Consider the following 27330-nt stretch of genomic DNA (forward strand, 5'->3'; position numbering starts at 1 on the left):
CTCAAAATGTGAAAGCTCCACCAACAAGATTAAGGGAGGCGCAGCAAAAATGGCAGGACCAACAGAATCTCAGAGCTCAGCTAGTAACGGTGCGGTCATGTCACAGCGGATTAAGTCCCCGCTCCAAAACCTCCCGGCTGAAATATCAGGCTGTGTGTGATAAAACACTTGATAGTGTTGGGGATAATTTATAAGTCGTGGTGAATGGTTCACTGACAGTTTGGCAGGTTTATTGCCAACTCAGAAAACGTATAGCAGGATAGATTTTAAAAGAGTCATTTTGCATGTGTAAATCTAAGCTGGGGGTGATACCAAAAACCATTGTGGTGATCTTTGAACTTCTGTTATTGTGCATTTATGTGGCAGGAATCACCGATATAGAGGAGGTGTCCCAGTTGAAGGAGGGCATCATCATGAAAGATTTCAGCCATCCTAATGTACTCTCTCTGCTGGGAATCTGCCTGCCCAGCGAAGGCTCGCCTCTCGTCGTGTTGCCGTACATGAAGCACGGAGATCTGCGCAACTTCATCAGAGATGAAGCTCACGTATGTGGTGGCAGCATCATAGGGCCAGATTTACTAATAGCTTGCACCAGCGCAAACCATCTCCAGGCATTAACATAGTGCTGTCAGGATTTACTAAAGATGTGCAGTAAAGAATTAGCACTGAAAAGGCGTGGACACAGTTATTTATGCGCCTGACCTTATTGAATATGTGTTTGTAGGAGTTTCCCTGACGCAAAATTTATGGAAGGAGAGTATTAAAATGAAAAATGCAATGTGATTTAGCAATGACTATTGCTCTATAGCTATTAAAAACATAATAAAGATGATAAAAATGAAATTAAACAGGTGGCAGTGCCTTGTGTTGTTTTAATCGTTATTGTTTTTAAATGGAGTGCTTGTTTTCGTTCCCACAGAACCCCACAGTGAAGGACCTGATGGGTTTCGGGCTGCAGGTGGCTAAAGGAATGGAATATCTCGCCAGCAAGAAGTTTGTACACAGAGACCTTGCGGCCAGAAACTGCATGTGAGTTTTTCAACAAATTACCAACAGTGTTTTGAAGTATTGTACAACATGTTCAGGGCACTTACTTTTTTGTTTAGGAGCACCCGTGTTTTTAGGGGCATGTGACTTGCATTAGGGTGTTTATATTCTGAAATGAATGACTTAGATCAAATATTTGTATTTTTGTACATAATATAAATGTTTAGAATGTCTCTTTCAGGTTGGATGAGAGCTACACAGTAAAGGTGGCTGATTTTGGCCTGGCCAGAGACGTGTATGATAAAGAATACTACAGCGTGCACAACAAGCACGGGGTCAAGCTGCCCGTCAAATGGATGGCATTAGAAAGTCTGCAGACACATAAGTTCACCACCAAATCGGATGTGGTGAGTGTCTCAATCACAACCTCAGCTTACTGCAGTACAGTGAAGTTTTACTTTGCTATTTTAGTCTGGTCCAGTTCTTCTGATGGCAAAATTTCAAAAGCTATCCAGCTACGCTAACACTTTGTGGTCTCTGGGTCACTTTGACAAGATTTGTGCAGAAATGTTTCTCTATCACACTGACTCATACATGCACACACATGTCAGGGCTCAAGGTGTGTCATGACTCACGTCCTGTTTTCTAACCTACCTGCATTTCAGATCAAATAGATGACTACTCATGGCCACTTCAGGGGGAAATAATTTCTCAAAATTTCCCAAATACTGACCTGGCTGTTCCCTGAAGTGGATTTATGAGTTCAGCTTTCCTATGCTTTGTTTCCCTTTTTGTTGGCCTCCAACAAATGACAGTGTTGGAGCCATCCAAAGTTCACTTGTTTTGATAGGTGCTCACTTGCCCTCCTCATAACTCACTGTTTTGAATTTGATCTTCACGCAGTGGTCGTTCGGCGTGTTGCTGTGGGAACTCATGACCCGGGGCGCCCCGCCTTACTCTGATGTAAACTCCTTCGACATCACTATCTTCCTCCTGCAAGGACGAAGACAGTTACAGCCAGAGTTTCTGCCCAGACGCACTGTAAGTGCACACACACACACACCCACATGACACACACTTGGTCCTTCATTATTACCACCGTTCTGCACTCCAGAGGGGGAGTGTATCAACACGAGCGTAAAACAGAGAGCCATTGTTAACCACCCACAGACTTAGTCAAGCAGTAGTAGTTCATCAAAACTCTTGGCCAACCCAGCTCTGCATGACTACCTGAGCTCGGCACACATCGACTCCCCACCCTGCCTGTATGATATGAGTCAACCTCCAAACATTCTTCACATGCTGCCGTCTAATATCCAGCCGCAGATCTGAATAGAGATATGTGGGTCATCACTCCCTTCCTTCATGGACGGCTCAAAGAGCCAGTCCTCCCAGGTCTCTGTGCCTCTGCTCAGCAGACTATTGCAGGACAAACAATGGAAAGCCATTCTGAAATGCGATGAAAGTTTGCACCAAAGGTTATAAATTTTAAGGCAAAGGTGTCTTGAACTGCCAAAGCAAACAGCTGGGATGGAAAGTGGAGAAGCAGAATGATTTACACTACACTTGTGATTCTTAGCTCAAAATGAGTCAAAACTAAATGACAAATAAATAGAAATATTAAAAACTGTTCAAAAGTTTGGGGTCAATAAGTTTTTTTTATATATATAAAATAAATTAGATTTTAATAAATATAATAAATATTATATATATATGTGTGTGTGTGTGTGTGTGTGTGTGTGTGTGTGTGTGTGTGTGTGTGTGTGTAAATTAAATAAAATTATTTTTATATAAAATAAATACTTTTATGCAGCAAGGAAGCATTAAATAGATCAAAAGTTACGAAATTACAAAAAAAAAAAAAAAAAAAATTGCATTGCCGTTTTCCACAAAAATATGAAGCAGCAATAATTTTTTTTTATTAAGGACCAAATCTGAATATTAGAATGATTCTGAAGGATCATGTGACTCTGAAGACTGAATGGCTGCTGAAAATTCAGCTTTGCATTACAGGAATAAATTACCATTTTAAAATAGATTAAAGAAGAAAACAGGTATGTTACATTGTAGTAATATTTCACAATATTACTGTTTTTACTATATTTTTGATCAAATAAATGCCACCTTAGTGAGCATAAGAGACTTCTTTCAAAAATATAAAAAAATCTCTTCTGACTTCAACTTTTATTTCATTTAAAAACAAAGCTAAATGTACCAGTAAAATAAAAATAAAAAAATCAAATTGCCAAATAAAGACATTTAAAAAACTATTTAACTCATGTTTAAATTATTAATTAAATATAACAAATTGAAACAAAGAATATTCTTGTTTATATTAATGCAGGGTGGGGCTTCATTATATCTGGTGGGATTTTATTTGATTGTTTGTTAATTGTATAAAAGAACCCCTAATGTCAAAGTATTTTGCTTCTATTAATGCCATGAACATTAAGTAATTATTGACATTTGAAAACTTTTTTTTTCTTGGAAAAATGTGTGCAGATGAATCCTGCACAATAAGACCAAAAACTTTTATTAAGAATTTTGGTTTTCCTTACTTTTTTCTCTTTTCTTTGTAGATATAATGTCATGATTGAGTGTTGGCACCCTAAACCCGAGCGCCGGCCCACCTTCTCAGAGCTCGTGTCCCGCATCGCTGCCATCTTCTCCAGCTTCAGCGGCGAGCACTACATCCTCCTTAACACCACCTACGTCAACATCGATAAGATGACGCCCTACCCCTCTCTCATCTCCTCTCAGAGTAACCTGGACCGTGACTGCTGCACCTGAGAGACAAAGACACCAGAGGGAGGGAGGGAGAGACAGGAGAACAACAAAAAAGCCATTGCTGTTCATGAAAGACACTGGACTGGCTGCCAGGGGCGGCTTTCATCATTAAAGGAGGAAGAAAGTGGCCCAAGGACACTGTGAAAGACTTAAAAGGCACGGACACTCCCTTAATCGCTGTAAATAGATTATGATGAGCCGTGACCTGTGGAGTGAAGGTTCTCCAGTCGAGCATGAGATGGTCCTGATCTCCTGGGACAGAGATTGTGACTCCACTGCCGTTGGCATCCCATTAACATTTCATCTGTAGGGTTGCATTTTGATGATTATTGCAGTTTGTAACCATCTGATTCATTCATGCTATTGGCAGATGCTTTCAAACGACTTCAAGATGTCTCAACTTGTGTTCTCCAACGTTACCTGAGCGCACGTTGACCAAATCATTTTCTGTGAAAAGTGTAATTAAACGTTGTGCATGCCTTCATACTATGAACTGAATGCAGCATAATGAAGTTTTGAGGAGAACACTGGACTCACGTGATGTTTGATGATGTTTTGAGGAACTTCGAATCTGTCAATGTTCTTGTGAGGCCTATACGTCTGATTCAGACCGATATATGAATGATCTGATTCTGTTTTGTGTACTTGTGTTCAGATGATTGTTTTCTGTCCTGGCCATTTGATTCTTTCTGACAAGATTTCTTCAGTAGTTCTATATTTTTATATAATCTGCAAGTTTAGTGTCAAAGTGAACATACTACAAGGTTCACATGGAATCTGCGCAGCTTTGTCACATTTTCACAACTGACTGAGTGCATATGCTACACAAGCATATATCTATAGAGATATTATAAATGTATGCTTTTTATATTTAATATCTATTTTAATTATTAAAAGTATATATTTACACAGACAGATAGACATACAGATAGATAGATAGATAGATAGATAGATAGATAGATAGATAGATAGATAGATAGATAGATAGATAGATAGATAGATAGATAGATAGATAGATAGATACACACACACATGCATATATATGTAATTCTGCATATGCACACACAAACATATATAGAGAGAGAAAGAATGTGTGAGACTTTGTGAACAGCAGACGCAGATTCAGTGTGGGCCTGTATGTTTCTATGTAGTGAAGATGACTATGAATGTGACATGCCATAACAGACTACTGTATGATGTAAATGATTTGTCTCTCTATCCTTATTGTCTGACTTGCTGTGTGATACATGTATATATAGCCTATGAACACAGTACAATATAGACAGTTTGGTATAATAGTTAAATGAGGTCAATCAGCATTTCATTTAATCCCTATGTGAGTGAAGTTCTAGCGTTATTGTTGCAAATAATCAAAAAAACAGGCTGAATCTTGATTTGTTTTATATCGCGGTTTAGGTTTCACCATTTATGAAAACCTTTCTTTTCTTGGACTGTCTTCTTAAGATTTCTATATGGAGATCCAACTCAGAAATGGTACAAATGACAATATTTCTGTCGTTCCAGTAATGATAATAAAGTTTTATTATGTGTGTCATATATGAAAAATACTGTATTTGTGCTGTATCTAGCAAATGTTGTCCTCTCTGAAGTCTCCATTTCATCGGCTCTGTTTGAACTTTGACCATGACCTTCTGATTACCCTCCATGCTCTTGACTCAACCCTCAACCGCTGGCGTCTAGACAGGCTTTTTAATTTCCTCTTATGGTCTCTTTTCAGAAAGAAGCATGACACTACCTGTCTGAAAGAGAGTAGTGTAGCTAAATGAATTAAATATTATGATTTACAGATACCACATACAATACACATTCTCTCATAGATATTAACACTTTTTACTAGTCTGCAAAGTGTTGATGAGTATTACAGCATGGCTATACCTCACTTAAGAACAATTTGGTTAACATGCATTAAATGTATTCAAAAAGCAGACCTGTAGCTTTATTAGGTTCTGAACTTGGCTGTCCTTGAGGACAACTACTAAATCCCTGCTCATAACTCAACACTCATTCATAAGCTAATGTGGAGGAGGATATGAAACTGTTTTTTGTTGTCAAAAGGCGCTATTGTAAACCTGTGACCTCGCTTTATGTAGAATGACTAGAGTGCCACCTACTGGACGAGTTATGATAGCTGGCCAGGAGAGCAACTGCTTTTTGACTGTGGCCCATTGTTTCAGGATTATGAATCACTTTCAGTAAAAATAAATTACCTTGGGCCTTCACTGAAGTAATTTAGAGAAGTTACACAAGCAGTGAGGTAGCCTAGTTTCATGAATAATATCGCTCGCGGGTATTACAAAAACAGACGGAAAATCCACCCCACTGTCGACGCTCTGTCAGCTCCAAAACTACCAGCACTGAGAGTTTAAAACCATCCTGAGATGACAGTTATGAGCCACTTACAACATAGTTGTACATTCCATCTCTAGTGCTAATATTAATAAAACAGGTTGGGTCAGGTTTTGCCTATATTTGGGAGACCCAATATCCACACAAAGATAGTACATGAAAACAGCTTCTGAATGTGTTTTGGGCACCACACAATAGTTCACATAAGAAACGGGCTTAATAAACAATGAACAGCCTAACTGCAAAAGTCTAAAAATGTTCTGTGAGGTTACAGTTTTAGACAGAGTTGGTGTAGGCTATAGAAAATATCTGTCAATGGAAAGTTTGCAACACATTTATATTTAGCAGACGCTTTTATCCAAAGTGACAAACAAATGAGGCACACAATAAAGTCAAGTCACTTTTATTGTCACATCACCACAGCACATGTGCCTTGGTGAGTGAAATTCTTGGGAGCGTGCACCAGAAATTGCATGAAACAGTTAACATATAACCATACAGACTTCAACAGGTGAAAATATGCAATATGCACATACATATAGTCAGTACACACAGTGTACTATTGGACATACTTACAGTTAGCACTACACATTTTACATTATACACAGAATGTACACATTCTACATTATGTAGACATATATACGCATGAAAATATGCTAAGGTGCAACAGAGTGTACGTGGGCTGGATACAGAAATGTTATGGATGTGCAATGGATGGAATCCAGTGGTAGCAGGTAGATTATTGTATTAATAGTTCGGTGTTGAACTGTTAAAGTTAAAGTGCAGTGTGTGGCATACCATATTGTGGAGTATGCTGTAGGGTGTATTAGTTCTGACGGTTCATTAGTCTGATAGCCCTGAGGGAAAAAGCTATCCCTCAGTCGGCTAGTGCGGGATCGGATGCTGCGGAGACGTCTTCCTGAAGGCAGCAGAGAGGAGCAGTCTGTGGGAAGGATGGCTGGAGTCACTGATGATCCTCCGGGGATTTCCTTATACACCGCCTGGTGTAGATGTCCTGGAGGGAGGGAAGCTCACCTCCAACAATGTGGCTGGCAGTTCGCACGACCCTTTTCAGAGCTTTGCGGTTGCCAGTGGTGCTGTTTCCAAACCAGGCAGTGATGCAGCCCGTCAGGATGCTCTCTATAGTGCAAGTGTAGAATGATCTGAGGATGCTGGGGCTCATTCCAAACTTCCTCAGCCGTCTCAGGAAGAAGAGGCGTTGATGTGCCTTCTTCAGCACTGCATCAGTGTGTGTAGACCAGGTGAGATCTTCACTGATGTTAACACCGAGGAACTTGAAGCTGCTTACCCGCTCCACAGGTGTCTTGTCGATGGTGATGGGTGTGTGTTCTCTGCTCTGTCTCCTGAAATCCACCACCAGCTCCTTGGTCTTCTCGATGTTGAGTGAGAGGTGGTTCTCCTGACAACCATTTAGTCAGGGTGCTCACCTCCTCTCTGTAGGCCGTCTCATCGTTGTCGGTGATCAGGCCTATCACCGTTGTGTCATCAGCGAATTTGATGATGACGTTGGAGCTGTGTGTGGCTGTACAGTCATGTGTGTACAGGGGAGTACAGGAGCGGGCTGAGGACACAGCCCTGAGGAGCACCAGTGTTGAGGGTCAGCGGGGATGAAGTGTTGTTGCCCATTCTGACCACCTGGCTTCTGCCTGTTAGGAAGTCCAGGATCCAGCTGCACAGAGATCTGTTTAGTCCCAGAGTCTGGAGCTTCGCAACAAGTGTGGCAGGCACTATGGTGTTAAATGCTGAGCTGTAGTCCACAAACAGCATTCTCACATAGGTGTTCTTATTTTCCAGGTGGGAGAGAGCAGTGTGTAGGGTGAAAGCAATAGCATCGTGAAAGCAATAATATTGTCTCGCTAAAATAAATGTTAGTACTTTTCAGACATTATACAGTATGTTATGAAAACAAAATTAAGTCTAATTCAACTAAAAACTATAAACAACTAAAAATATGAATTGGCCTATATTTACTAGTTGGGTCATCAAAATTAATTAAAGCCATAACTCTCCATTTTATAATAGTTAACGCCAATTTTATATCAATGTATTTGATATTATTAATTCAAATTAAGCCAAAGATGCCTTTTTTGTCATTTTAACTTTGTCTTCTTTTTCTTCTTTTTCTTCTTCTTCTTCTTCTTCTTCTTCTTCTTCTTCTTCTTCTTCTTCTTTTCTTAGAATATTGGGACCAAACTTTATCTGTAAGTGATTTTAAAACATAAGACACAGATTTGAAGACTACAATAAGATTTCTCTTCTACTGTTTATGAACTTTTGTCAGGCTATGAGATGGATGGACTAAACGTTATATAATTCAAATGGGCTACCTGTTATTTTTATGGTATATCAAAAAGTGTATATTTTTAAATGTGATTGGTACATTTTACCAGTATTTGCCATACTTTCAAAACAAAAAATAAAATATGAAAATTATGCAATATGAAATTACAGAGAGAGAGAGAGAGAGAGAGAGAGAGAGAGAGAGAAAACAATATTTGGTTTTCAAAAAGCCTTTTTCCAAAATCTACTTCTGGAAAAAGGGGGGTCGTCTTATACCCGGGACAATACGGTATGGGTATACCTTGTCACAATCAGTATCACGGAGTGGACTTCATTTTACAGTTGATGAACTTCACTTCCCATAATTCCACTCGCACTCTGAACCTGTTCCGGTTTGCCTCTCGTGCGTTGTACTCGTGATGTAAACATTTCTATATGTACTGCGTTTACTATTGCAAGTATCTTTTAGCATTTTGTTCTAAGGCCTACTTTTGTAGTTTATTCTTAGTTCACACTAAGTGAAGCTTTAGTAATGTTTACTTGTGCAGTTACACAGCGGTTATCTCTCAGGCTCTCCAAACTTTTTCAGATGCTCCTGCAACTCCTAAAGACTTGAAAAAACATATAAAGCAATGGAAATTATTAGTTAATCCTTTCACAAAGGCCAAATGTCATTTAGGCTGTAATATATCCATAAAATCACTGAATCCACATGCTTTTCCTGAGGCTGCTCGGGCATTTATTAGTGTGCACGTGACAGATGCGAATCAAACTGCTAATGTGAACGGGTTTCATGTTCATTATGACGATCAAAGCAATGAACTTAAGATTTGGGGCGATCAGTGGATAGCAATGTGGATAGCAACCTATCAAATGTGGTAAGGATCTGTATTCTGGCTAGTAAAGGTACTAATAAATCATATATTTGTATTATATTTTATTATTATTAATTCATATATTATTGATAGTTTACTTTATTAATATTACACAATTATAATGTTTTAAAAGGAATGGCTTTTACTAGGTAAACTCTACTTAGAGTAAGTTTAGGTAATGTAATGAATTAATATACTGAAATTAGTAGGAATACATATATATCACAGTGCATCCTTTTAGTTCCTGTCCGTTCCTCCAGATCTCCACATCAAGACTAAAGACAAAGGCAATGTGAAGGTCCTGAAAATGGAGAGTGACCTCTAACATGTTCACACACAGAGAGAGGGCACTGTGTCCTAGAGTCTGTCAAGGTGACGCATTCGCTTTTTAATCATTTAATGCAGGGGTTTTCAAGCTAGGGACCGCAAAGGAGTACTAGGCAGTCAATAAAAAATAAATTAAAAAAAAAAACAAGTAAAAATAAATACAAAAATGCTAAAAAGTAAATAGAAATAATCAATTAATTAATTAAAATAAAATATACTTAAATAATGAATATACATTACTAAACGTTACTATAGTAAGTGCTGCAATAAAAACATTATTTTATAAATATTTTACACATATTTATAATTTGTAAAAGTATAAATATATAGTTGCCTTTAAATTTTAGGATGCTCAAGGTTCTGTGGTCTCTAAAAGATTGAAAACCCCTGATTTAATATGTCATAAAGGCCTAAATGTAATTAGTTTCTTTGTAACATATGGATTATTATCTTGTGTTTAACTGTGATTTTGTTTAGGGTCATGAGGTTCAAGTTCAGTCCACAGGAGGAAATGTCACTGGGCTTCAAACGATTCATGAGAATGTTAATATCAGCACATTTAGTCACTCGTTTAGTGCACTAAAGATGTCTTTCCTGTATCACAGACAGCTCAAGTGGTGCCCTGAAGGTGTTTACTGCTGCTGGGAACATTGATGCATACGTGGGTGAAGATGGAAGCGCAGACAGTCAACAGTCAACAAGGTAATAATCAGAATCAGAATATGACACCAAAGAAACTAATAAAAAAGGTGAGCCTAGTATGAACATCTGCTAGCACTTGAGTACACTTCTAAGAACTTGACCCTTGTTTTAAACTAGTTTTCTAACACTTTTATTTGTCGTTGATCCAGGTGATGTGTGTGTGCGAGTGCCGTCCACTATGAAAGCAGCAGTGCACTTGTCCAGATCCTCTGTTAGCATTAGCTCAGAGATAGTTAGCTCATGTCAAGAAACTGAACGAACTTCAGCTGATGGGAAGACGAGTCACAGGTGAGTAGAGGCCAGACCCACTGAATGTCTTTTAACTGCCTGATTGTACATTGAATTACATTAACTGAATGTTTCTACATTGTATGTATTCATTTAGCTAATTTGAATGGTGGCACACATGAAGAACGATGGATCAAAGCCACTGCTGAGAAAGGTGCTGTGAACCTGAGAACCCAGAGCTGGTTAGAGACCCTCAGACTCGGAGCTCAGAGTTAAAACCTGCACAGAAGCCAACTACAGAACTGACAGAACCTCGCTGCTGGTTTTAGACAGGAGATTTATACTGGAACAGCCTGAGAGATGTTACAGTATATCAGATTAGTTGATAAACACAATGCATTGAAACAACTGCACAAAAGAAATAAATAAACCATGCAATTTTAAAGCACTTTTTAATTTTGGTAAAAGCTTCTACACACATTGCAACATACATACGTGTATTACAGAATACATACACTACTTTTTAAAAGTTTGGGGTCAGTTTGTAGGGCTGCATTTTTTAATAAAAAATACAGTGAAAGTTGTAATATTGTAAAATATTATTACAATTAAAATATAAACAGTTGAGCTTAGTATTTTTTGTGGAAACCATGATTTTTTTCTGTTCAAAAGAACAGAATTTATTTGAAATATAGTTATTTTGTAACATTTTACTTGTCTTTACTGTCACCTGACAAATGTGTCCTTGCTGAATTTTTTATTTACACAGATTTTATTGATTTTAATTTGAATGAATTAGAAATTTCCATGCTGTCATTTTATATGTTGATATAAAGTTGCATCTATGTGTAAGATCTGTGCTTAATATATGTAAAATTATATGCAAAATGAAGAAAAGGTAAAAAAAAAAAAAATAGTGTTTAACTGTGAGGAGATGAGAGAACATTGTTGATAAAATACTGCATTATGTTCACAACCTACAACTACTATGGTAAGTCCTGGAGAAAACTGCCTGTTCAACAAATCTTGAACTTGTGCAGTTTGTGATGATCACTGGGTACTGGCATAGCAGTTCCTGGAAGTACAGATAAGCGTGTTTTATATGACTATACCTCAACCTGCAGAGGTAAAAAAAAAAATAATAATAATAATTTAGACTTACAAAAAAAGTGGTACAAATGATTGTAATGTATCTGTGAGGTATACATGTTTAAGGCTATATAGGTTTTACCTTGGCTGGCAGAAGAGCAAGAGATTAGGGGGTTGAAGACGACGAATCCTGGGAGGTTCTGGCCAATTGAGGTGGTGATCCATTGCTGATATTGTGACACACGGGTGTACACACCAGGTTCACTGGGCTGACCACAGTCATGACCCCTACTGATGATACCAGACTGAACCCACACTGAACACTGATGACTCACCATTGGACCACCAGAGTCCCCCTACAGAGAGCAGGTATGTTTTTCAGTGACTTTTTTGTTTATTGTACTATTTTAACAGTGATCTGAGCAAACAGTGACTGTGAATATAAAATAAAATGGCTGCAATTCTGAATTCAGCACATCCCTGATGTGTAAGCACATTTTTAGATGAGTAGTAATAATCTGATTGGTTGCTGTACCTGGCAGGTGTCATTTCCTCCCTGCAGTAAACCAGCACACATCATGTTGTCTGTAATGAGGTCGGCACCCAGCAGATTATTACATTCAGAATTAATTACCACTGGAACCACAGTCTCCTGCAGAGCCCCGGGATAAAACAAATTCACTGGACACACAAATACAGTCATCAATGTGTGATGTTAGCAGATATGTGTGTGTGTGTGTGTGTGTGTGTATGATTGTGTTACCTCCAAATGCAGTTTGTCCCCAGCCTGTGATCCAGCTGCTTGTGCCGGAAGGGAAGTTGCTGTTTTCCGCAGCTAAACACACGGGTCTAATATAGTTGGTGAAGATGACAGAAGAGGACAGACGCAGGAGAGCGATGTCATTGTTGTATGTGTCATTGTTGTAGGACGGGTGAATGAGGAGTGTACTGACACTTCTGCTGACTTCATGCCCATGATCGCCCTGCTGTGTCCTCCTTCCCAAATACACACAGACGCTGAACGTGTTGACACTGAATGAAGAAAACAACAATATTACAAGAGCAGTGTTTAATATCTGTGGAAATGTGTGATCATGTGCTTCTAACCTAGCGAAACAGTGAGCTGCAGATAACACCCATTCACTGCTGATGAGGGAACCTCCGCAAAAATGGCCTTTATATTTGGGGCTGTGAAGACTAACCATCCATGGCCACGCCCCCTCATGTGTGTCTGTACCACCCACAACACGGGGGTATAGAGGGGCACGGCCACAAACTGAAAGAGAGGTGAGAGTTGTTCACAGTGACACCCAAGACAAGGTGCACAATCATCACATCACACTAGTGTCTCTTTTTAATTTTGTGCCGTTCTTTCTAGACATCCAGGGAAAGGGGCTCTTACCGTTCAAATGAGAAAAAGAATCTGCAATAAAAGACACAAGGTGGTAAAGATTACAGCAGGCCCCAACACAAACATCTAACACACATTTCAGGGCTTGGAGTAATAAATAAATATAAAACTTTTTTTTTTTACATTATGGCCTCTCTATCTCCATTGTAGAGCCTAGGTATGCTATAAATAGCATAAACACTATAGGAACAAGCTAAAAACCATTCATCAAGGCTCTTTTTGTTGTTGTTTATGGGCATGGCATATAGTCTAAACAAATACTGCTAAATCCGAATCAACAGTTTAAATTTAAGAAATTCAAGAATATGAACAAGTACGTGCACACATACATTAATGTTTACCATAATGAAATATGTGTAGATTGTGAAATAAATTACAAATAGCCTTTACAGTAACAAGAATTTAAAATATAGTCGTTCTGTTTCTGTATGTTGATACGATTAGGCTATTTGAATCTTTGCACACACAATTAATCAAATGAGTTCTGTAGCTCTATATCTAAAGTCTGTCTATACATTAACTAGTAAGAAGCGTAGTTATATAAAATAAAAAGGAACGAAGCACATGAACGGCATTATGTGAAACATGTTATGTAAAAGCAATTAAATTAAAGGTTTTTCGTTTTTATATGCCTTTGTTGTATTAGGGGGTAAGTGGGGAAATGGGATCTGGACTTGACCCATGCAGCCCAGATCAGAACCAGAGTCCAGTGATCCAACAGCTGCTTACTGTATGTCGTAAGCAAACTCTGACGTGTACAGTAGCGTTATTTATGATCTGTTTGAAAGTTTGCGAAAATAGTATCAAATCAATTGGAAACAGCTGTAAGACCCTACCTTTGACGCATATGAGGATTGCCATACATGTTAACCTCCACATCGTCACGAGAATCTCTCTTCTCCGGGGGTGTGGATGTCCCTGCTGGTTTTATCCTGAAGAATGTCATTTGCATATTCGTCCTTCATTTTCCACAATCATATTTTATTCCTTTCTCTCTCCTTTTTATTTTATTTCTATCACGCTACACCTGGTCTGGAGTGACTATGTGAAAGTAGCCTATATATAACTAATCGCCTACATTTCAATAACGTGTTCTGCTATGCAAATGCACTTTACTGCATGCTTGACATGAACACCCTGTGTAATTTAAATAAAAGTTACAAAAATATCTAAATATATTACTTCCGTCTGATTTATTATTATTATATTTAGCTTTATTAATACATTGTATAAATTGTATTAATAAATATTTTGTTCGATATTAATGTGTAGCCTAAAAGGCGTAGATCACAGCTTATTTTAAAGAAGAAAACAAAAAAACAAGAACAAACGCTCAAAGGATTACAAAAACCAGCAGTTATTTCCTCAAAAGCAGGATCTGGCACTGGCCAAACCCTCAGAACACCCAGAACAAGAACAAAACAAAAACTAATTGGTAATGGTCAGACGGGTAATATTTAAATCATCTTAGTTTATACTCCTGATAACTGCTTGAAATTTTATTAAATTAAACTGACAATTGCTGAGTGAGAGCATAGCGGTTCATTCAGTTTTTTCTTTAGAGGTTGGAATATTTTTTGTAGATGTAGCCTAATTCAGCATTTTCATTGTTGAATTATTTAAATATAATTTCATGAAAATAATTTAACTTTGTATAATCTTGTTTTTTTAAGTTTACTGAGGGCACCTAGTGTATTCAAGAGACTCAAAAATATAAAATAATAAACATATTCTGTGGATTCAACAGCTGACCAATCAATACATTTGTTATTATTATTATTATTATTATATCTATTATTTTAAATTAAAATTTCAAGTTAAAATTAATTTTAGGGTACATATAGAAATACACAATAATCAAATTGTGTATTAGGGTGCCTTAAGTTCAACAGACAATTTTAGCGTTTACATGACCATAATAACATCTCAATAAACCGTAACTGAATACAGATACCACTTAACAGAGTTTAAAATATAAGGTAACTTTAAATGTATTTAGTGAATTGTGCACATTGTTTTTTTTAACCTGTTTTATTTTTATTTTGTGATTCAATATATAAATGTTATATTTAATTAAAACAAAGGTCCCACAGTATTTCTTTGTCATAACAATACCCAAACAATATTAAGAGAGTACAAAATAATACAGCATTCGATCCTGATTATAAAGTTTGGTATTTTTCAAACTGATGCCATTTTCTTTAATTTCTTATTAAATTGGTTTTGTGAAATATATCATAGTTCCATTCCATTTCTATATATGAAGTGTCCTATATTTTCTAGTTTATATGAATTTCCATTCTTATAAAACATTTCCTCTTTCATAGCCAATGCCAAAAAGATTTAAATGCCAAAAACTTTGGTTTGATAAAGGAATTCCAAACCTTTTTGTCAGCCCCTTCAGTGGCTTAGTACTTTTCAATATTTTGTAACTAAAGATTCATACTTGTGCAAAAAGGCTAAAAAAGTGATTTCTTATGAAATCCGATATATGTCAATTTTTTTCCACAGTGTAGGTAATGTCAGTTTGTAATGTCTTTGTTTCTCCAGTTGGTCCAGATCAGGTTGAGCTGTAGTAGTTAGTGCTGACTGTAGGGGGCGTCATCGTTACTGTGTTTCCAGTGTTGCACACGGTGCTGCAGTTTCAGAGCAGCCTGTCTGAGAAGAGAAAGGTACAAATCAACACTATATATTAACTATATCTACAATATCTCCAACATAAATATATATATGCACTGTGTTAGTTATAGTGTATTTGTGTTGGGACTAATTTCTTCAGGCCAAAGACATCATTAGTAAGTGTAGGGCAAACACTGAGTCATACTTGGAGATGTTCTTGCAGTAGAGCATGCTGATGGACCGCAGCTGCGGACAGCTGCACAGAAGAAAGGAAGGTGTGCGGTCAGTCAGGAGAGGACAGTCACTCACGTCCAGCTCCTTCAGGAAGTGACCAACTCTTGTCAGGTACTTCACTGCTGTATCTGTCAGCTGGAGAAACAAAATATAGTGTCAGTTAAGATATTTACCCTCTTTGAATACCATGCTCTAATTATCTGAGACCACTTTTTTTATTGAATTGAATGCATTTTTTTTATTATTACAAATGATATTTCCATATGCCAAAAAAATATAGTTAGGCCTACATTTAGACTAACTGCAAATGTGGATGGATTAACATACTAGAGATCAAAAATAGATTTAATTATGTTGCTGTTGTATTTTTATATATATACTGTATGTTGTAATCCAGTATGTATATACTGTAGTGTGCATATGATATGTAATAATAATTATAATAATCTTTTTTTTTGGTGGGGGGGGGGTTATATAGTATGATCTCGTTACTGTGTTATAGAAAACATAATGTTTTTCTTCAGATGTGAAATGTATTTTCTTGGATTCAAATATATGGAGGGCAAAATATATTTTTAAATGCTTTAAAAACATTTATATATTTGTATATTTTAAAATATATTTTTAAAAAACATTGTGTAGAGAATATATACAAAATACAAATAAATATATTAAAAAATATTTGCCCATATGGATTATCAGCATAACAATTTGAGTTAAATGTTGATTTTCTTGTTTGATTAATGACCTTGAAATTTGAAATGTTTATTTTTACAATTACTGAATTAAAGAAGTACTTTAGGGCATCCAGCTATTCTGACTGTGGCAATGGTCCTGCAGATAAAGGAGAGGGCTTTGATGGCTCGATCAGACAGACACACACACTGACACACATCCAAAAGCTCCAGACGATTACATTTTTGGCAAAACATCTGCATAAGACAAAAAGATCATCACGTGAACTTTTCCAAAAAGAGTAATCAGACGGTAAATACATTGCAAGTCAAATTTATGCACAATGTAGTGATAAAAAGGGAAACAAACCTTTATTCCATTATCTGTTATGAAAACACATTCACTTGCGGTCAGTTTTCTCAGACTGTGGTTAGTTCCCAAGGCTGCTAGTCCCTGTGAAAGACACCTCTTTAAAATAAAACAGTATTGACTACAGCTGTAAAATTATTTTTCTATACAGTATATATTATGCGTAATACTAAAGTGTACTTTGTCATGTATTTTGCAGCCTGTGATGTCCAGAGAGACGAGAGAAGCACAATTGTCCAGACACTCAAATCCATTATCTGTCAGGTTCTCACAGAAACACACGCTCAGGTGGGTCAGCTTGCTACATCTGGAAAAGAAATGTACATTCATACAGTCTCCGTGTAGGGAGAATTTGATATTTTATGTAAAAAGTGTTTGTAAGTGTTAAATGTTTTCACTTCTGAGTTATTCTCTTCAGGGACAGGTCAGTAAGTTTTGGGCAGTAGGAAAGATCAAGCTCTCGCAGTTTAACAGCAGATGCTCCTTCAGTGATGTAATGGATTCCAATATCAGTCACTCTGGACCAGGTTAAAAAAAACACACACACCATAAATTATAAGCAACTATTCTATTAGTTTTAAACAAAACAGATTTTTCAAGAATCATATTTAAGAATGCATGTCAAGAATGTAACCAAATACTCAAGATTGGGGGACTAAATGTGAAAGTTTAGAAATCAATTGTTTTTAATATCTATACTATATATATATATATATATATATATATATATATATATATAGATATATATATATATATATATATATAGATATATATATATATATATATATGCTATTTTTATTCTGATTTGTATGTAGCACCAAAAATGGGCAAAATAAATTCACAAAGATTTATTTTATATTTCCTGCTTTTTTGTTTTTGTTTTGAGGAGTATCATTCTGTTTCCTATTTTTATATTTTCATTTTATTTTATTAGTATATTTTATATATAATGCGTTTATATATACTGTGCCATATATCATATTTCTGGCCCATTTTCTGTTCTCCCACCCCACAGGAACAAAAAAGTTCTCAGAGAGACACTGCATTTGCATTTTACTATATATTCATGTTGATCTTCTCTTACTTGATACAGCCTGAGATATTTAAGTTGCAGAGTTTTGTCAGACTTCCTAAAGACTTCAAGCTGGCATCAGTCATATGAGTGCAGTCAGACATCTGGACCTCACTGAGTTTCAGAGAGCTCCGGCACAGGGCCTTCAAGCTGCTGTCCGTCATTCGATTATTACCTGAAATGCAGAATGCACAGTTTTAATAAGTTAGCCTTTCTAGCCATGCCACGTTATTTGAGCGCATTTATACAAACCTTCTATTTGGATCTTGGTGAGGCTGATCACTTCAGCCATCGTTTTGAAAGCCACATCAGAGAGATACGGTGAGTCCAATAGGGAAATCGCAGTCAACATACGACATTTAGACACTAAGACCTTGCAGCAAAGAAAAACAACAATCACCAATAAACTAACAATAGAAATTTACTTTACACTTAGTGTCTAATAGATGTTAATGTACATAACACATACAATAATAACAAGTACCTGCACACAGTTGTCAGTCAGGGTGGGTAGATTGTCTAACACAATCTGTTGAAGTGTGCTGCAAGCTTCAGCAACATATGTAAATCCATCCACAGATATCTGTACAGTAGAAAATAAAAACTGTAATGTCACATTTATATAACACAGTTCATTTTTGCAATCCTTAATCTGAGCACCAAAAAAGTACCTGGTACAGTAGCTACTAAAATTTTGTGGCTATAGAAGTACTTTTTTATTATATATTAATATATTCACCTACGCATTAGATAAAATATTAGCTAATATTACTAGTTTTCATATCCTATACATGTCAACACCTGAGAACATCCAGAGAGGTCCAGATACGTGAGTCTGTGGCAGCCTTTTCCTGTGCTCAGATACTGCAGGCCTTTATCAGAGAAACTTGTGCAGTATGCAAGACTCAGAGACCGCAGCATTAGACAGCGTCTTTAAAACAACAATCAATGCCAAAAGCATCATAAAAATATAGCACTTCTCTCATTATGCTTGTGTACAGTAGGACGAAGTGAGAAACATAAGTTTGTACCTTGACAGGACTCTTATAGTGGCATTAGTAATATGAGTGAAGGCCAGATTAAGATGCAGGAGAGAGCGACATCCTTCTAAAATCAGCTTCATATTTTCATCCTGTCAGTGTGTTTACAAACAAAACAGGAATTCGATTTTTTTATTTAAGTAGTAAAACTTAAACGCAGTGTGTTTTATTCTACTTGCATTAAGATGTGAGCATTCACTGAGATCGAGTTCTTGAAGATTTCTGCATTGACCTTTGACAAAAAAAAACACAAGTAAGATCCTTATCATATTTTTAATTACATCAAATGTATGAATTTTTAAGGCTGATTAAAGTAAATTTACTGATGCGTCTAAAACTGGACTCCTGCACCAGTGTGCAACCGCACAAGTTGACAGAGATCACATAGATGCGATGCACCCGCAGTATTCTCTCCACAGTCTGATCTGTGATCCAGCCGGCCTCAGAGGAGAAATCAATCTGCGGAAACACATCTTACAGATTATACGATATCTATATTTATATTTAAGAGTTTTTAAGCGAGCTGCACTGACCTCAGTCCACAGTGAGCTGACCTGAGCGATCGCTCTCCAAGAACGACACACCTGAGCACATTTCAGAAGCTCACGCACACCTAGACTCTGGAAGACCTGCAGCAAATTGTTTATTAAAATCAGTTGACTTGTGTAATTGGCAGTTATGTAATGCCAACATCACAGAGGTTAAGTGATACCTTAAGAGACAGCTTGTTTGGCAGCAGTGATAGTCTGTCCTGGCCATCGCCTTGTGTCATCTCTGAGTTCTGACTTTCTTGTATATCTCTCTCTAGCCTCTGAGCAGACATAAATCATAAAACATCTCATCAGCTCGGTGCATTTGTGTTCGACTGTTTTGAAAAGCTACCTTAAAGTATTCCTTTGTTCTTTTAGCGTCCTGCACAACGTGACGCCAAGCCGTGATGATGTTTCTGCAGTGAACAGACTCCTGCACTTTTTGTAGTTTCCTCGCGGCATCTGGATAAAATATACAATGCCTTTGTGTCAGAAATAATATTAACAGAAAACAAAAAAGTAGCTGGATTTTCTACACCAACTTTGAATTACATGTAACCCTAATATTCCCTGATGTAATAAACCATAAAAGCTAAATACCATTCTGCCTCTGTTTGCGAAACTGAACCCACGCTGTCCACTTGATGAAAGCCAGTTTTATCCGTCTCTGTTTTTGATACATCTCAGCCTCTTCCATTCTCTCCAGGAGTCTGGCAGCCTTCAGTTTCTTCTTTGAAATATAACCTTTCCAACCCCTTAACATGAAACGTCAGTCATAAAGCTGACATACAGACACAGTGTTTTTGTTTGCTGTCGTGTGACTCTTTGATACTACAGTCTATAGTTTTGACACTCACGTGAAACACATTTTGGTCAGGCTGGTGCGGTAACAGGAGTACGCTTTCTCCAACAAATGTGACAGACACTGTGAGAGGGGAAATAAGCAGACGGAGGTTTGAAGACACAACCCTCATTCACTCTGAACGCTGAAAATACTTAGAGAGGTTTACCAGGCTGTCTTCGGGGTTTCCAAATATATCATACACAATGCCTCCTGCCAAGGAGGAGATCTGTTTGTCTTTGTCAATAAATGTGTGCCTGAATTCAGAAACAGTTTACATCTTAAGAGACGTTGTTTACTGTATTAAAACCATTTTAGTGAGCCACACATGTCAAAAATCACACATACCAGCTGATCTCAAAATCATGATCCTCAAGGATAGAAAGGATCTTCTCCTCTATAAAGTGCAAAGGATCCTCAGGGCATGAGATGCATAACCCAGCAAGCAAAGCCTGGTTGAGATGCAAAATAAATCAATAAAAAAAAATCTTTTAAATGTAGCATTAAGTCATCTAAATCTAAAAATCCTCTAAATAAATAGCATTTATTTTACAAAATATTTAACATTTACAATATTTTATTAACAATATGTAGCCAAACACTGCGTGCAGAGTTAAACGGATTATTCATAAAGTAATTAGATCATTAGATAACCTTGTAAATCTGAGGAAGTGAATGTTTAATCATGTAGTCTCGTATAACTGGATCTGAATCTTGCAGAGAAGTCATCATAAAAACGACGGCGAAGCGCTAGTTTAATGATTTCCTGGAGTCAATGCAACAAAAATATGATACACCTGCAGCTTCTGTCAATATTTACACTTCATGTCGCTTGGTAACCTACTCAGGTGGTTGGTCAGGAGAAATCACAGGACGAATCATAGCAAAAACTTAATAAATAAATATATATATATATATATATAATCTGTCAAGAATATACTTAATAAATATATATATATAAAAATGTATGTAGATATAGACGTGTGTATGGATACATAGATAGAAGGATGGATGAATTTTAAATAAACAAATAATATTTGTAAATCACATGTTTATTTTTATTTATTCAATAATGATAGAAATGTAATTTGTTCAAAGACACCAAATCGATAATGAACGTTCAACCATAGACAGTAAAAGAGTGCTCGACGCAGCAACACTTAACTCCGCGACATGTTTTGGTCGTCCACTGACGCAATAGGCGGCACCGCGCTGAGGTAACCGTTAGTGACGACTCTAATGATCAGGAACTGTTTGTATCTGTTTTTATCGTGTCGGACAAGCACCATGTATTAACATATGAAATCTGCGCAGAATGGGAGACGACAGTGTCGTATCCCGCCTCGGCAGCATGAAGGCTCTGCTGGGGATTGTAGCAGGAGCCGGAGCCTCGTATGGCATTTATAAACTAGTCTTTGGTCGCGCAGGAGATGCAGGAGTAAACAGGAAAAAGTCTGCTAAAAGTGTGACTATTCAGCCTGGAAGCCTGATGGCCAAAGTGTCTGGATTTAAAGTCGTCAGTGAGAGTGATAATCTGGATCCTACTGCGGATGCTAAATCTAGTAAGTGATATTCAAGGGTTGATGTGTTATATAAAGTCTTGCTCTGTGTAAGTTTGAAGGGTGTCATATAAGTTACATTACAGTGAGTAAATATAGGCAGTGTGTCAACTTCATTTGATTGTCCTAGGTTCTTGATTTAGAAACGGAAGTACGTTAGATGTCTACTTCATACAAACCTTTCTTTGTGTTCTTGTCTTCTCATAAGGTGATGTTTTCTCAAAATCTGCTGCCAGCCTGGAGCCTCGACATCTAAGTATGCTTCTCTCTCTTCTGCAGAGCAGCCCAAACCCAGAAGAGAGGAGGAAAGTTCTCGTCACTTTAGGAAACGCTGCTGCCTTCACAGTAAACCAGGTCATCTGATGCTCTGTCTTCTAGACTTTATGTATTAGACGTACTTTTTGGACTTGATGATGCATCATATTTAAAATAATTTTTTGCTTTTCTACATTAGGATCTTCTGCGAGAATTCGGAGGTCTTCACATCATAGCAGGCTTCCTCTCAGACCCTTCACCTGAGCTTCGCGTTCAGACCCTAAACGCTCTGAACAACTTGAGCATGAATATTCGCAATCAAGAGCAGCTGAAGGTGTTGCGTTATTTATTAAAGATGGAAAAAATGAAAAGTGATGTGAGTTTATATTTGAGATCATGAGCGGTTTAAGGTGTTGCGTTATTTATTTTAAAATGAAACTATAGAAATAAAACAAATATGACTAAAAATAACTAAAATGAAAATGAAAACTATAAAAAAGCTCATTCAAAAATTAATAAATACTATAATAATATATAAATAATACTAAAATAACACCATTCTGAATATGTTTTTCTTTCGCTCTGCCATGGACACTGTGCCCACGCTGGTTTCTGTTGTTGTCGGGCAGATATATGTCTCGTCGGTGATGCAGATGATTGAGATGTCGCCGGTGAACTCTGACCTTCAGCTGGAGGCGCTCAGATTGCTCACTAATCTGTCAGTCACAGATAATCACCAGCATCTGATGAAGAAGTCCATCACCCTCCTCCTGTCACTACTCGTAGTGAGCAATGAAGTCCTACAGGTGATTAACCTGAGTCACGTATTGAATGATATGTTTAGATAATCAGATGTATTGAAGATTATTTAATCTGTTCCTGCAGATCCAAGTCCTGAAGGTCCTGGTAAATCTTTCCTCCAATCCAGATCTGATGGACGATATTGTGCAAGCTCAGGTGAACATGCATGTCTTTTATGGTTTCTGTGTAATGGTTTCACTGTTTTGTAAGTGAGATCCAATGCAGTTGGTTTCAGTGACTATTCAGTCATACCAACACAATATGATTATAAATAGATAAATCTATAAATAAGGTGTCCTAGTTTTTCTCATTGCCTGCTGTTGATGCGTACGTCTATTTTTAGGACTCTCTGTGGTCATGAATTATTTGAGTGCTGCACGATCTGAGGAAAGAATATTATTGTGATTTTTCTTCAGATAAAAATTGCAGTTGCTATTTAAAATAGGATTATTTAAAAAGAGGTGCTGTGCTTGTTTGTAGGGCTTTACAATTTGTCCAGATTTCAATGAATTTGTACATCAACATGAAAATAAAATAAATTCACATTATAATTATCAATATTATTATATTCTGCTAAATGCTAATTTGCTTTATTTCACAGTAGAATATTGTAATAGTAATGTTTCTAATTTTGTCTATTATTTTATTTAATAAAGTAATATTTATTATTAGTAATATTTATTTTGTGTCTTATTTTATTTAAAAAATAATTATAACATGTCAACTTGAAAATAAAGTAAAATAAAAAATATATTATTATTATTATTTTAAGATTTTAATTAAGTCATATATTGTATTATTATAGTTATTAAAAAAAACTGTGAAATAAAAATTTGTGTTTTTATTTTATTAATTTATTTTGTGTTTTTATTTTATTAATTTATTTTATTCTAATTTTACATGCTGATATAAAACGTTTTGTCCAAGTTGTGAAGCCTTAAAAATTATGGCCATCTTAATTTTATTTTCTTGGTAAACTGCAGCTAGCACTCTGAAAAACTGATATACAGTATATATATATGTGTGTGTGTGTGTGTGTGTGTGTGTGTGTGTTTATTTATTTATTTAAATCACAATCTTTGTGATTTAATAATCACACTAAGCCATGTTGCGATACTGGTTCTATATTGATTCATCATGCAGCCATAATTTAGTTCTCTTAGTTTTAAGAGCTGTTACTTTTTTACTTATAAATCTGTTCACAGGCTCCAGCGTCCTTGATTTTGTTGTTTGACGGCTGCACAAGCACGTCTGTTCTCCTCCGCCTGTTGTTTTTTGTGGGGAACCTGCGCTCGTGGAGACCCTCTGCACAGGTAGCTGAAGCTCTGAGGAGGAGGCAGGACTCTCTGTACTGTGTTCTACTGGACGGCTCCTCTCAGCTGCACCGTAAACTGCCCCTGCTGCTGTCCCATCCAGATGAGGAGGTGAAGTCACAGGTGGCCAGACTCCTCACATAACCTCTTACGGAACATTTTTTACCAAATATACCTGTTCTTCAATGTGTAGAAGCTTGTTTAGCTAGAGCTCTGCACTAACAACCTACTGTAGCTTTAAATCCTTGCTGGAACAGTGTTGATATCTGCTGGTACCAGGTGGTCCACTTGGTAGGTCATTGGTATCCTCTCAAAATGTTGGTAAATGGACAATAACTGACTCCCTCAGGCATTTTGAGCGATTTTTGTTCATATAATAGACATTTGTGAACACCACAGACCTCGTTTGAGAACCTTTGAGAACATCTTCACTGCCAAACATTTTCTTGCCAAGTGAGTGCAGATATTTTTTCTGACCACACTAAGTGCTTTGGATATCCAGACCAGTGGTGGAAAGGACTCTTGTAACATCTCCGCATGTGTTTAGAAATCTTAATGCCTTGAAAAATAAGTGTTACTTCAGTGCTGCATAATGCAAGTGAAGTTTACTACTAAACGAAGTTATTCAGGTTATGCTGATGTAGTAATGACACAGGAACCTTATTTTTACAGAATGTGTGCATTGATTTCTGATGCTTGATGATGATATCGACATGGCCAGCTATGCATTAAGAAATACTGTTTTATAAGGCAATTATAAAACAGTGGTTAACATTTGCTATGATTTAATTTTGGAATGCTTTCTGACTTTTATGTCAGGTTTGTGAAAGTTCTTTAAAAATAAATATTTAAATTTTAACCTTTGTTTATTGAATTTGGGTTCTTTTTGGGCACCTTGTGGTCAAAAGCTATAATGAAATTTTTTTGCTTACATTAGCTTATTGTAATGGGACTGATGTTGATACATTCCTTGGATCATGCCGAGAACATCGATGCCAATTTTGCCATAGTCATGTGCCATATACCATGTGTAGATAAACTGCATCTGAGGCTGTATCTCTGCAAATATTTGACATATTGACACCAAACTTTGTATGTGCCATTGTCACCTCAGACTGACCATGCCACATTAATTTGGTAACAGCGCCACCTATTGTTCAAAAGTGATAAGCCAAGAAATCATATTACTAGTGGTTGTATTTATGATTTTTCAGCCATTTTGACTAAAATAATCTTGCAATGGTTTTAATTACTCATTCCTGCAGTTGGTCTGAGGCTTGCTTCTGTAGTGCTTGGCCCCGTAATTGCTGCTTGCAGCTATATTTTAAAATGTAATTTATTCCCAGCATTACTCCAGTCTTTAGCCTCACATGATTCTTCAGAAATCATTCTAATATAATGATTTGGTGCTCAAGAAACATTATTATCAATGTTGAAAACATTTGTGCTGCATACTATTTTTGTGAAAACCTTGAGACAGTTTTTCATAACTCTTTGATAAATAGAATGTAAAAAGAGCAGGATTTATTTAAAATAGCAATTGTTTGTAACATTATACATGTCTTATTGTCAGATTTGATTATGTTTTTATGCATCCTTGCTGAATTTAAGTACTTATTTATTAAGCAGTTTTTTTTTGTTTGTTTTTTTTTGTTTTTGTTTTTTGTTTTTTTATTTTTTTTTTTTTTTTTTTTGTTTTTTTTTTGTTTTATTTTTGTTTTATTTTTTTTAATTTTTTTGTGGCCTCTTGGTGGACTGGTACAGTCCAGATATCCAAAAGAATACTTTCACATTAGGTTACATATGTTTTCTGTCATTACAATATATAATTGTAAAATTCTGTTTTTGTCATTTTCATTATATGGAGTCACTATAGATCTCTTACCATAAGTTGATAGTGGTTTAATAGACAGCTTAAATAGTGATTGGTTATGTGGACAAATTAAACCAGTTTGTCAGCTCCGAAGTCAAGTTTGCCACAGCACTCAGCTCCATCATTCCTCTCTTGCGTATTACATGGGCATTGCAAGGTGAGCAGTTACACCAGAACAACACCAGAACCTCACAAATACTTTTGACAGCAACACTGTTGTCCTCTCTATTCTCAGTATTTCGGGGCCGTGGTGAACGCTACGTTCAGCTCCACCACAGAGTTGACCTTTTACATCACAGCGTTGCTCAGAGGTCACCACCAGGGGAATAAGTGCCTGCAGGAGATTGTGAACCCTGCTGGGCTGCATCCTCTTCATACCAGTATGAGATCTGTTACACCACAGAGGATCTTAAATCTGCCAAGTGTGCAATGCCTGACCGTGATATTTGTGTGTGTGTCTCTCTCAGGGGATCTGTATGAGATCAGGGAGCAGCGGTTTAACAGTCGCTCGGCGGGGGTCAGCTCCTCTCTGCTCTTCATATCTATAGGGGGTAAGACGTCATGTGCTACGAGGTGGCAAAAATTAGCTTGTTATTGCACTTCTCTCCTGCTCTAGTAATTAAAGACACAAAACACATTTAACTTAAATAATGTGACAATTTTAAGTGAAACTGTTAAAGTAGGAAATAATATAGGGTGGGAATTGATTTTATATATGATACAATTTAATGTAATATAATATAATTTTAAAGAAGTATAATCCAAGTTAAAGAAGGAGACCACCAGTGTCACCAGTGTTTTCAAGCAGGTTTTGTTAGCAAATATTGATTGGAAAAACTCTAAATATTTAAATGGTATGTGAGGAAGCAAAAAGAAGCATTTCATTTGGATGAAAATTTGTTTTTGTTTTTTTCCTGTAGAATTTTGTGAACAATTTGACAGTCTATTAAGATTAACATTATTTATAGTTTGACAACATGAATGTATCAATTTATATAATAATAATTTATATACTAAATTCGATCATTTACACAATATAATGTATGTATTATGAAGATTATTAATATTTTATTAT

The 27330-nt window shown here is 36.6% G+C and overlaps 3 protein-coding genes and 2 pseudogenes across 5 annotated transcripts; 3 read left to right on the forward strand and 2 right to left on the reverse strand.

The window, feature by feature from the left end:
• The window catches only part of LOC122142383, a 42151-nt pseudogene extending 37409 nt beyond the window's left edge, over positions 1-4742 (forward strand).
• A 3991-nt stretch (positions 4743-8733) lies between these two features.
• On the forward strand, positions 8734-10942 carry LOC109065156 (annotated as a pseudogene).
• Positions 10943-11269: 327 nt separating this feature from the next.
• LOC109065120 (serine protease 27-like) lies at positions 11270-14477 on the reverse strand. Of its 3 annotated transcripts, XM_042753454.1 has the most exons (7): positions 13911-14477; positions 13066-13086; positions 12771-12939; positions 12427-12695; positions 12199-12344; positions 11806-12019; positions 11270-11649 (listed from the first exon to the last, which is right to left on the reverse strand). In XM_042753454.1, the coding sequence occupies exons 1-7, from the start codon at positions 13951-13953 to the stop codon at positions 11591-11593; spliced, it is 921 nt and encodes a 306-aa protein (XP_042609388.1). In that variant the 5' UTR covers positions 13954-14477; the 3' UTR covers positions 11270-11590. The 3 variants fall into 3 exon arrangements, with proteins under 3 accessions (XP_042609388.1, XP_042609386.1, XP_042609387.1); XM_042753452.1 differs by having other exon boundaries at positions 12427-12939; XM_042753453.1 differs by having other exon boundaries at positions 11270-11692; positions 12427-12939.
• Positions 14478-15167: 690 nt separating this feature from the next.
• Positions 15168-21280, reverse strand: fbxl13 (F-box and leucine-rich repeat protein 13). Its single transcript, XM_019082167.2, has 21 exons — positions 21109-21280; positions 20803-20906; positions 20624-20711; positions 20471-20538; positions 20214-20368; positions 19966-20075; positions 19796-19894; positions 19617-19712; positions 19407-19542; positions 19263-19315; positions 19075-19175; positions 18845-18974; positions 18528-18626; positions 18296-18416; positions 18056-18218; positions 17370-17489; positions 17152-17278; positions 16972-17055; positions 16725-16859; positions 15899-16062; positions 15168-15732 (listed from the first exon to the last, which is right to left on the reverse strand). Exons 1-21 carry the CDS (start codon positions 21184-21186, stop codon positions 15654-15656), a joined length of 2310 nt encoding a protein of 769 aa, XP_018937712.2. The 5' UTR covers positions 21187-21280; the 3' UTR covers positions 15168-15653.
• Positions 21281-21576: 296 nt separating this feature from the next.
• On the forward strand, positions 21577-25241 carry LOC109065150 (armadillo repeat-containing protein 10). The gene is made up of 7 exons (XM_042753139.1): positions 21577-21671; positions 21769-22016; positions 22222-22367; positions 22468-22602; positions 22898-23074; positions 23154-23225; positions 24275-25241. Exons 1-7 carry the CDS (start codon positions 21628-21630, stop codon positions 24524-24526), a joined length of 1074 nt encoding a protein of 357 aa, XP_042609073.1. The 5' UTR covers positions 21577-21627; the 3' UTR covers positions 24527-25241.
• Positions 25242-27330: the final 2089 nt, after the last annotated feature.

This window comes from Cyprinus carpio, chromosome B25, assembly GCF_018340385.1.
Source record: "Cyprinus carpio isolate SPL01 chromosome B25, ASM1834038v1, whole genome shotgun sequence".
In the NCBI taxonomy this organism is placed as follows: domain Eukaryota; kingdom Metazoa; phylum Chordata; class Actinopteri; order Cypriniformes; family Cyprinidae; genus Cyprinus; species Cyprinus carpio.